General features: G+C 37.2%; 1 protein-coding gene across 4 annotated transcripts in view; it reads left to right on the forward strand.

Moving 5' to 3' along the window:
* FGL1 (fibrinogen like 1) overlaps positions 1-12,345 on the forward strand; it is a 40,692-nt gene that overhangs the window by 18,507 nt on the left and 9,840 nt on the right. For all 4 annotated transcript variants that reach the window (XM_075421906.1, XM_075421905.1, XM_075421907.1 and 1 more), the window contains exons 3-7: positions 3,942-4,122; positions 6,591-6,750; positions 8,332-8,429; positions 9,389-9,477; positions 10,045-10,232. In XM_075421906.1, the coding sequence (XP_075278021.1) occupies positions 3,942-4,122; positions 6,591-6,750; positions 8,332-8,429; positions 9,389-9,477; positions 10,045-10,232 (716 nt within the window). The remainder of the gene's footprint in view (positions 1-3,941; positions 4,123-6,590; positions 6,751-8,331; positions 8,430-9,388; positions 9,478-10,044; positions 10,233-12,345) is intronic.

A 12,345-nucleotide genomic window follows, 5' to 3' on the forward strand; every position in this document is an offset into this window, starting at 1 on the left:
CTAACTTCTGGTTGTCCCATGGGAAAATCAGGTGTGGAATGCCAAATATGAGAAGTGTGGTTTTGCTGTCCAGCAGCAAAGTGTAATGGGATTTGTCTGGAGTTGACAGAAAGAGGCATCAGTGAGGAGGCTAGAGTCAGGGAGAGAAAGAAAAATATCAGATACCAGTACTTTTCATATGTAAGTTACTTTGAAAACTCTGTTTCTGCTCAGTCGTTTCTTTCTGATGGAGTAGTTATTCAGTATGGCTGGTGATTTCGTGATTGCCACTTACTATTTACCAGCACTGCGAGCTTAAATCCTTTTCATCAGAAAATTGCTATGTGGATTGTAGATATATTACTGTTCACTCCATAAGGAATGTGTTGTCTGTAAAGCAGATGAGAATCAGGTTAGTGTTATTTTTACATTTTCATGAATTAATTCACAATTTTTTAAGTAAACAAAAAGGAAAGATCCATTTAAAATGCAAAGTTAAAAATCGTGTTTAGAGACATAGCCTGTTGCAGACTTGTGCTTAATTTTATTCAAAGGAAAGGACCTTTTATGGTGGTATATGAAGTAGTATCGTACTACTGAATGTAGATACCAAGTTTTTCTGAGGTATGATAATATTTTTTGAGAAGCTCTGTACTTCTTCTGTATGATTTAATTACAGTAGGAGAATGGCTTTTCGGGGTATGAATAGGTGAATTTTCACTACACCTGAAACACACTTAGCTGCCTGTAGCTGCCTCTCCTTAAATGCACAGACTCGTGCTTTCTCCAGAACTTAAAGTAGCTCTTTGTGGCTCAGCCCTTGCCGTGTGCTAAAGAGACTACCGGCCTGAAGTCTTGCCGGTGAAACTGCAAGGGCCTGGCGGCTGCGGCCACTGTTGCCAGGATCACCCAGGTCTTTCCTGTTGTGTTTTACCACGTTCTCCAAGGTTGCGAGTACTCAGTTCAGAGTGATACAGGCTGACCTTCTCAATAAACAAACACTGCAGTAAAACCAGTAAGCGTGGCATGGTGGCTCCTTTATCACTCTTCACTTGATATGATTGGGATTAATATTTGGTCTCACTGTTAACATGGGGTTTTTTTGAAGTTTTACTTCTATAGTTAGCATTTGGAAGTTTTACTTCTGTAGTTAGCATTAGCTCAATTAGGGTGAGCCCGGGAGCTTTTTTTTAAGTATTTATTCACTCTTTCTCAACACACCTAATACAGCACTCTGGTTCTGTGTAGTTTTCTGTATATACTTGGGACTAGCCTGAGAATTTGCAGACCTGTGGAGGAAGCCTCTTCTGAATTTCCCAATTCAGCTCAGCTTTTGTGAAGGGTTTATGTGAAGTTGCAGACAACCACCCTGGAAAGACTGCATATTGGTGCATCCTGTCTTTGTAACATGCAACGTGTCACACATGAACCAGTGCTGATGGCCAAATAACATCCCTCTAAGCCACTGTAGCAGGTCTCTATGTGCATATATTTTAAGTATTTTCTCCTATTTTTTTCCTGCTAGAAGCAAAGGATGGTATGCTAGGGATCTCGTATAGTTAGCAACAACTGAAAAAGATTTTCAAGGGAGTATTCTTAAATAAGATAGGACTCTAGGGATATGAGGTCATTAGCTGCTTTGTTTATTCTTCTAAAAATGTTAGTGTTTGGTAAACATGCCTCTTGCTTCACAGCTCCTCCTTGTGGTCAGGGATCCCCAGGACCTAGTAGCAAGCAGATGGTGGGAGTCTGCAGACACTCCTGCTGCCAAAGCAGCCTGGCATCGGCAGCCCAAACCCAGAGAGGCAGTTGAGCCTTTTGCTCTCGAACAGGTCACTGGCAAACTGCCTAGTCCTGCCACATGTGTATTCCCCATCTTTTTATTCCACCATGTATCTTAGATTGCAGTTAAGTATGAATTAAAGCAAGCATCTGGTACACTTCAGAAATACTTAAAGCGGAGGCCTATATTCAGGATTGTTCTGCAAAGTCTGATCATCAATTTTTTCAGTGTGACTAAATATTGCAGGCAAATGGAACGTGATGGCTGGGAACCATTTTATTGAACTCATGGACATAGATTCTTTTATCTTCAAATACTCTTGAAATGTCTCTAGTTCATTTGTCTGTTGAAAATAAAATGAAAAATGAAAATACAAAGAAAAATGTTGAATTGCATCCTCTCTAGTGAAAAAGTAAAGGGGCCTGCAACATTTATTTCTATCTTCTCTAGTGAAAAAGTAAAGGGGCCTGCAACATTTATTTCTATCAGAAATAACAGGTCATAGTTATGACATGGTTTATATGGATGTTCTTTGGCAGCAGCAGAAGTTCCTCTGCTTTTTAACTAGTACAACAAATTAATTATGAAAAAAGTCTTCACGTAGTAGAGTCATAAAATTCTGATTCTAATTACAACTGTTAGCTTAATTCACAAAAAGTTTACTCTTGGACTTGTGGTGAACGGTACTGTGAGGAAGTCAGTCTATCCAGAACAGTGTTTGTGCTGCACTGAAACTTACGGGATGGTATCAGCTTTTCGGATAGAAGGAGAAAAAAAAAAATCACTGCAGCAAGAAAGCAACAAGAAACATTTTGATGGGAGCATTCATGGAAAATAGGTGAAGCTTGAGCCTGATAGAAATGAAAGTATGAGGATGCCACTGGAGGTGCCCATCAGCATGCCTGCTGCTTCAGATCTCTATGGTTCAGTGTGATAGGGCAATGTTCTAAGATATCAGCTCTTCCATATGGATGGCAAATGTTACAGGTCTACATCCTTAGCTCATGTAAATAATGTTGCCCTATGAATAAGGTTGCACCAATTTAGAACTACTGCATATTTGATCTTGCGTATCGGATTTCCAAAAGGTTGCCCTCTGATTTTGCTTTTGCAGTGCTAGTTGTGTTCTCGTGCAAGCACCATAGCTACTAAACTCTGTTTGATCATATAGGATTGCAGACACAATGTTACTGATGCAAAAGCTCATGTCACATTTGTAAAATGTATCATAAAACCCCAAAGGCTTTTTTCCCCATGTTGAAATCAAATTTGTTTAATTTCTATTTGAAACTGTGCAGGCTGTTTTAATTTTAGCTCCCTAGATTGTGTTCTGTTCACTTTGGCTATTTTACCATAGTCATTAATCTAAAAACAACTATTTATTTCTCTGCGTACATTCAGTATGTCAGAATGTGGAACAGTTATTCCAGCTCTCTTGTCATGTATCCATATTTGCACCAGGGTGAAATGAGTGCTAGGTATCACCATGTCAGAATCGCCACATTTCTTGCCCAGTCTGCATGGCAAAATTAGGTGTACAAGTCACAGCACAATATTGACTTTTAAGTTTTTAGCTTTTATTTTTCATGCATATTCACAGCTTCTTAGGGACTATTTATTTTAGCATGCCAAAAATGAGCTGGAACCTTACAATATTTATGTTGGCAATGTTAAGATTCTTATCATAAGAAGTGTGTAATCTAAAAGCATTTGAAAAATGCACAGTGAAGTTGAAAACATATCAGTGTGGACTGTGTTTCTTTAAAACTCTGGAATTTTAGAACCTTCACAATGTTAGTAGCAGGCTTCACTGGGTAGTAAATCTCTGTACATGGCAGGTGATAGAGAATAAGCAATCTTTATGACAGAGTCTGTACCATAGTATTTTTCCTTACAGTCCCCTCTGCATGTTTGCAGTGAGAGCTGGTACTATAGCCACTAAAGAGAAGGTCTCTTTGCAGAGCAGGTATATGTTTGGACACTCTGCAATATACAAAATAATTTTAAATCGAGGCAGCAATTGAAGTGGAAGTCAACATAGTGTCTGTAGGAAATTGTGACCAAAGTGTTTTATTCAAGTTCAATTTTATTTATGGTTTGGTTGGTTGTTTTTTTGGGTCATGTGTTAAATGTGACAAAAATTTGTTGATTTTACAATAAGATATGTTTTTCTTTCTAGGATTTACAGAACTGTTTTCAAGAGCAGATACGACTTCAGGGCCAGGTGAGGCTTCTGGAGCATCGTGTGAAACAGCAGCAGTTAAAAATTATACAGCTTTTAGAGAAGAAAGAGATTCAGTACAGTGACAGAGGAGATGAAAACAGTGTCATTGACTTGGGAGGAAAAAGACAGTATTCAGGTTAGAAATGAAGCCATTCTTTTCGTTTCCGTTCATGGTAATGATACCCAGAAGCTTTAGCACAATTGGGCCCATTGACTTATTGTTTTAAAAGCTCATAGAAAATGGTTTGTTTAAAACACAGCGTTCAGCTTTTACCTAGGCCTGCTGCCACAGGGAAAAATTTTTAGTGTCACACGGTATAAATCAAATCAGGATTGAAGCAGTTTATTGATTTATTAATAGCACATAATTAAAAAACAATCAGTGAACAATAAATTCAGAATAAATATCAGCAACACAACAGATAAAAGCCAATAGTAGACATCTACAAAATGTTAATAAACAGTTACAGATTTCTAAACACCCTTCTTTTACACTAATCTCAAAAAGTGCTAACCCACAGGGTCAGTTCATATTCACAGATTCACGGGGTCGCATGGGTTACAAGAACACACCAACTCTGTTCCAATCTGTGAAGTCCCTGGGACATCCATATTTACACACATAAGCCTGGCATAGTGATATCTGCATCTCACTTTAGTAGTATTCTGTGTTGCACCATTTTGACTGACTTAGGTTCAGCTCAGGACATCACAGCTTCTAAAATACTGTTTTTAAGTTGTTTTTGTAATCTCACCAGCATTCTGGTGGTGATCCGGTCCCTCTGCAGTGGAAGAAGGATAAGTGTGTTAGCCCGTAGTAGCTGGAGTGAGGCCCAATCTCTTAAACAATAAAATACCATCCAAACCAATAATTGGATTGAAAATACAATGTGGGGGTCTGATTCTTGGATGGTGTTAGTTGTCCAGCGCTACAGAGTCTAAACTTCTGTAATTTTTAATAACATTGTTTGAATCTACTTGTATTGTTTATGCTGCTGGAAGAAATCACAACATATAACAAGGCATCAAATACAATAAAGCACCATTAAAATGAAATTAAAAGTATTTGCAAGTCTGACTTTAAATTTTAGCTGTAAATTTATTTATGTATTCAGCATCCTGGAATACATTTTTTTATTATTATGCTGACATTTGTTGCTGGAAAAGATTATTAAAGCCACATTTAGCTGAAAGGTATTTGTCCTTTCTTAGCATATGCCTCAGTTTATTTTCTCAAAATGCAATTCTAAATAACATATCTAAGTTGTTGTAGTTTCTGATGATATTTTTTTTTTCTCATTATTTTTTCTCTTTCCTTATAGCTTGGAAAACGCTTTTCCCTACTGAGACTGCATTATTTCATTCAAACTGCTGTAGCATTTTAATATCAACAGAGCTGGATAATTTGGACTTAGATAGTGAGGGAGAAATTCCACACTGTATACACCTGCTAAAAATTAAAATACGCTTAAGTGTTTTGCTAATCTGCTAAGAAAATAATGGACAAAAAAAGCTATTTTCTGTAAACCAATCAAACATTCTCTAGAAAAACAGTTTAGCTGTTATTTAAATCATGTTTTCTGTTAGATTTTATTCAAATCCTGGCATAGCTATTTATTTTCAGTATAAAGTGTTTATTTTCTGTGTCTGTTCTTCACTGACACTTTCACTGAGAAGAAATGTACTAGTTCAGAGAGTTCCAAACTGGCCTGGAAGTTCAGCCAACATGTTCATTAATGTTTCAGGGAAAATCTTACAGTTAATCAGCCCTACCTTTGCCAGGAGAAACAGAAATGTTGAAAATTATACGTCTTTCCTGTATGACTGCTTGATGGTAGGTTACATATAAACAAAGAACTCCTTTCATTTCTGAACTCCTAGAGGAAAAAAAGATAAGATTATACAATTACACTGCTGTTATATTTTAATGAGCTCTGAATTTTGTCATTGCTGTAAATGCTGATTAGTCATTAACACTGATGAAGACCAGACTGTAAATGGTATCAAGGCGAAGTGATATCATTTTACACATACATTGCACTTTTTGAGGATAATCTTCTATGTATTTTTGCACCTGTTTGGTACAAGGGACAAGACTATCAGGCCAAGCAATTGTTTCCATTTTCTAACACCGTTGATTCCATACGCTTGGTTTTGGCAGTTCTCCTGTGGACTGTCTGGAAGTAGAAGTACACTTTTGTTTTTAAAGGTTACTGTGTGTTTATGTGTAAAGAAGTTACATAATTGTAACAGGATTCTAATGTGGATTATACCAATATAAATTAAAATTGACACCACTTAAACCAGAGGAATTATTTTGTTAGTCAAATGAAAACAAAACATGATAGTATTTTACAGTGGAATGAAGATTCTTTTAAACATATGTCAAAATAATTACAGCTCAATAAAGTTTTAAAGCAACAAAAATACAAGTAGATGTGCAAAAGCCACAAAGATGTGTTTGCAGAGGTATTTCCTTTGTATTAGCCTGGTTCATATGTGACTCTCATATGATGTGACTAGATTTCTGTTAATAACTTGATTTCTGATTCTGCCAGTAAGTACGGAACTATAGAAACTGTCTAATGAATATTTTGTGAACAGATTGTGCAGAAATCTACAATGACGGCCATAAACAAAGTGGATTTTACAAGATGAAACCTATCCAGAGTCCTGCTGAATTCCTTGCCTTCTGTGACATGTCGGAAGGGGGTGGTTGGACTGTTTTTCAGAGACGTTCTGATGGCAGCCAGAATTTTGATAGGTGGGTACTAGACTTAGTCATTAAAATTAGAAACAAAGCAGAGAAACATTACACCAGATGGAGCTAAGTTAAATCTTAACTTTAGAATTGTATGAACAAGGTGTTATCTCAGATAAAAGGAAGGAACGGTTATTCTGTGGGACAGCCTTCAGCCCAGATACCACTTCTGGTGCTGTCTCTCTTCTTGGAGACATCTCTTATAGTCCTTTTCTGACAGCTTGTGCATTTTACGTGAGGACACTTCAATGTCAAATGCATTAACAATTGTTGGAGTAAGAACTTTTAATGACAAGTAAAGAACTACCTTGTCTTTTGCAAATAGTAAAAATCTACAAAAGTAAAAATGTAAGCAATCTGCCTGAACCAAAATACAATCAGCAAACAAGTATGAGAGAAACCCACCCCACAGTAATTTGTAGCTCATGGTAAAATTGCCCCAGGAAAGATAAGATGGGTAAGAACTTGGTTTGTGGAAACCGAACCTGTCTGCCTTTGCCAAGACTCAAGCATTGTGGAGCAATGTCCAGAAGTGAAATTTTTGGTGCTGTGAGACTTGAATGTAAAAACCCACAAATATTTGCAGATATGAGAAGCAACAAGAAGGTTTTTAGAACCTCCACTTTGTCGAATTTGCTTTTCACATATCTGCATCCTTCTGTGGATTTATGTCTTACCTGTGTTTAGAATTGCTGTAACTAACTTTACCACGCCGTTACAAAATAGAGAAGCAATCTCCAGAGAGGCCAAAAAACTGCAATCCAGCCAAGAAAACTTTGCTATTCTTATTTTATTAAATATGGTCAGACAAGCTACAGAAGCAATCTGTAGCAGTATGCAATTGTTACTACCACACACCACCCATTCTTCCTTGCCAGAGACTACCAGCTACCGAAGTCACGGAGGCTGCTTTCTCTTATGACTGCCTGTCCACAGCCTAATACTTTCACCCATTCTTCACTGATTGAAGTATGGTTGCTTCTCGTCAAGGAAACAGATCATATTTTTGTCCCTGTTAGAACATATCATGGAACCAAAAGCACTGAGAAAGTGCTTCAAAGCCACTGCAGACAGGGAAAAGATTCAATGCATGCAGTATACACATTCATTCTTGAAACTATGCACTAGTATGAGTTCAAAAATTGTTAGAATCAGTCAATACGTCAAAGCTGGAAACAGCTAGCTAATACCTCAATTTACAAAATTATATATCCAGCTGCAGGAGTTTCACAGCTTAATCAAATCACAGAAAATAAAGAAACGATGCTTGTGATACACCTAAGCATTCACTTAGATCAGCTGGATTTAACCAGGAAAAATGTTTTCACTTTGGGTAAGTTGGTCTATACCAGAGATTAGACTGAGTATTTTCTTCTGGTCTTAAAACCTGTTAATCTTCAACCACTTTGAATGTACCATTTAGCACTACTCTTTGGACTGGGATTCAGTGACCAGTGTGATGTGGCATTCAGCCTTTCACATGTGAGAAATAGAAATAATTCTGTGAAGATCAACAATGTAAATAAAATAAACATCCTAGCAAACTTGCTTTTTTGATAAATTAGTAATTTATACTCCTTTTAGAGGCTGGACTGACTATGAAGAAGGCTTTGGAAATTTTGTTTTGACAAATGGTGAATATTGGCTTGGAAATAAAAATCTTCATTATTTGACTAATCAAGGTAAGATTTATGTTGTAAAAATAGTCTTCTATTGTATTTGTTTCTTTGCTCTTTCCAGGCCATTTTTGTTACCCTTTTTGTTCGCATAAATCCTGAGTTCTGTTGTTAGTCTGCATGGACTTCTCCAAGTTTCAGAACAAAGCACATTTGAAAATATTTTCAAACAAAGCACATTTGAAATATTTTCTAACAAAAGCTTCAAAACTGTCACGGGGCCAGTGGCATGCAGGGAGCCCTTGCAAAACAGGGAACAGCAGATAGGAGTATACCTCAAAGTAATCGTCTCTACCCATTTCACAGCAGCATCACTGACAGTCCAGAGTCAGATAGTATGGCGTACCAATTCATTCAGCTGGGGCTTTACATGGCTGCACAGGCTATTACATGAAGTTAAATTTAGGCCTCTCCTGTTGATTAGGCTAGTCTTAGAAAGCTATTTCCATCTTTCTAGTAGTCACTCAATCTAAGATAACTTCTGCTTTCCTGTAGAATGTTGCATATACCAAACTTACCCATTGACTTAGGTAGCTAATTCATACGGAAATCAATGCCAGCAGGATCTGGTCCTAGTTGAACTCTTAAAGCTAATTTTCTTACGTGTAAATGTATTGATTGATTCTCACTATCCTTTCATTATCACTTCAAATACCTTACTAAAATATAAAGCACATAACGCCATTTTTTTTTAGATTTTTTTTTTTTGTCTACACTTGAAAATCTGTATTGGAATAATTCTAGGATTTTCTAAGCTGCGTCAGGTGAATAAAGACAAAGATTAGCAAGATATGCTTTAATAGGCACAAAGAAAGAAGATAAAACTCCATAAAATATGCTGTGATGATAGAGATAAGATTAATGCTGAAAACATAGTATTTTAATCTTCTATTGTAATACTGTGTTCTGAAAAGTAGTGTGATAGGCTAGTTTAACCAAAATAATTTGTGTTGTTATTTCTTAAGGAAACTATACTTTAAGAATTGACCTAACTGATTTTGAAGGAGAACGACGTTTTGCACAATATGCAGGATTCAGAGTTGCAAGTAAAGAGGTAATAAAATATTAAATAATGACTAGAGGTTTTAAAGATAATGTGGATTCTGTAGACAGGCAATAAACATGTATGTTCCCTAATTTTCCCTAAGGTTTGTGTAGAACCTTGTTATCATATTTTCTTTCTTACAAATGCTTGGAATTTTCAAACATGTAATAGCAGTGATTTACACTGATACATCAGTTTCACACTTTCTGTAAGATGTATGCATCATTTGGTTTAGCAGCCACGGATAAAAGCAGTTTTTCTATTTTTGTTAATATTACCAACAATAATGGTACATGATGTTCTGATTTGTTAATATGTACCGCAAACTAACTCTAATATTGTTTTTGTTATGTCATTCATACATAAGGTTATTGACAAATTTTATTCCTGGTAAGCATCTTTACACCCCTTCCTTATCTAGTACACAGTGTTTAAGTGCTGTGACGCTTTTGAGTATAAAAGTAGTAGCAAATGGAACAGATTAGTTTCCTCTGTGGTTTCACTCTCTGACATCCTAAAGGTTAAAGACATACTGGAATGTGTTCTTTTTTTTCCTTTCTTCACATTTTTCGTTAGCATTCTTACGAGATGAGCTGTGGTGAATACTCTGGTACAGCTGGTGATTCCCTTACTGGCGGATTTCATCCTGAAGTAAAATGGTGGGCTGATCATCGAGGAATGAAATTCAGTACTAGAGACAGGGATAATGACAACTATGAAGGGAACTGTGCTGAAGAGGAAAAGGCTGGCTGGTGGTTTAACAGGTATTTTGATTTTATATCAGTATTGTCAACTATTCTGCTTCATGCATATTCATGCAATCATAACATATGGGAGAAGATTTGATTGGCATTGTTTATTATTTTTGCAATCTGCCCTTCACCCCTACCAGAGATCTCAGTGCTGGTAAGACTAAGACTCGCCTAAGAAGGGACAGCACCTACCACACAGCTCAGGCTGGTCTGTGATAATGGTATTTGCCACAGGCTTTGGTTGTCTTCATTATCAGACAGTAAGGAGAAGATAATTCTGCCCCTGTAAGGTAACCAGTTTTTACACAAGTAGGCCAAGTACATTTTGCAGACGCATCCCTGTTGTACTCCATTCTTGCATTTCTCCTGTAGTGCGCTAGACCAGATGTGGCAGTACAGCAGAATATCTGACAAGTTAAGCTAGTGCTGTGTTATTAAACCTCATTTTCCCACCTCGGTTCACAGCATCTCACTCTTATCCTTTATTCTACATCAAGATGGGAATGTGTCCACTCAGTTTCTGTCAGTGAGCATGGCTGGCCTGAGAGGAAGATATTTTTAAATAGGGTTCAGTAAGAGAATTTTAAAATCCTACATACATACAAAATAACAATTCAAAAAGAATGGATAGAACTGGTAGCCTTAGCACTGTCTATATAGGCAGCTATGTTCTTTCCCTTAATTAATTAGATAAATATAGCCATGAAGAGAAACTATGCAATCTAGCTGTGTAATAGAGAGGTTAAAATACAACTCAGGAAAGCATCCTACTCTCTCACTGTGATCTCAGTTCACTTGGCAAGAACTGCCAGGCTGGATCAACTCCATTGTTTCGCTGTATTGTGTCATCCTTTGTTTCTGTTTAACCCCTCATTTTCCAAATTCTGTTTCCGTAAGTAGTCTCTGACCACCTTAGCTGATATGATGTAGCTATTAACTCAATGTTTTACAATGAATCACTTATTTTAATACATTTTTATATATTTGCATGGATAGTGGGTCAGCAGTATGTTTGAGACATATGGAAAGAAATCACGTGTAGACAAAGTTTTTTTGCAGTTCTCACAAAGACTAAGATATAAAAGGGAAAAGCAACTGTGTTGGAGATCCTTTTCCCATGAAATCGGAACTTTTGTGGATTTAGAGGAATATCTAGACCTCAGGTAGCATAAAACTCCGACACTGTGCCATGGAGTTTGTGAAGAGTGAATCACCAATCACTTTTAGTCAACTGCACACATTTTTTGTCTTTTGAAAACTTTTTTTTTTTTAATATTGGATTGGTCTGGACAAAAGAATGATGCCTTTGCAAAAGTAGTTGTACGGCAGAACTTGAGAGTTATTAATACCTTGTTGTTGGTGCTACATAACTACTAAAGATAGCTGACTCCTACCAGGCTAGTTCCTATTATGGCTGTGTAGCTCATGCTTTTAAAGTGACAGTCTATCTGGATAATGAAAATGAGTTACTAATAGCATTATTCCACTGCCTTGCTACTGACTTTTTTATGTTAAACCTAATGTAAAACCGAATACTGCAAAACACTAGAAAATTTCAGTAATCTTAAATCCTACCCAAAAGAACAGTGCTGGCAGAGAAAGGCAAGCACTCGCAACACGTATTTGTCATGCACAGATTAGCAAACATAGAAGGAATTAGTGCTCTTGGCTGGTTTCTATAGGAGCTCCCAGCTATGAAGGAATTTTTATCGCCAGCTCTATGTTATCTGGACTAATGAAATACAGAAACACCCATATAATATGAATACCAAAGGCTGTGACACAACTGAGGACACATGGAAGTAGCTCAGATGTAGTTTAAAGCCACTGCTTGTGCTCCAGCTCAGCACTTGTTATCCTGGACTTCTGCAGAAAAATGTGCTCTCTGCATTCTTTTGTAAGCAAGCTCTAGAAGAGATTTTCAGCTTGGATGCTGGGTTCGCTCTGGTACTACACCCAGGCCATAAGCTTTCCTGCATCCAGGGTATTGCAAAGGGCAGTAGGTCCATAACTGGTAGAAGAAGAGCTAAGTAGGATTCTACTTGGACATGAGCTGATACTCTCCCCAGCACTCCCGGTTTTAGTGACACCATGCATGATGATCACAGCAGATCTGCCAGGCATC

Source organism: Opisthocomus hoazin, chromosome 5, assembly GCF_030867145.1.
Source record: "Opisthocomus hoazin isolate bOpiHoa1 chromosome 5, bOpiHoa1.hap1, whole genome shotgun sequence".
Taxonomy (NCBI): domain Eukaryota; kingdom Metazoa; phylum Chordata; class Aves; order Opisthocomiformes; family Opisthocomidae; genus Opisthocomus; species Opisthocomus hoazin.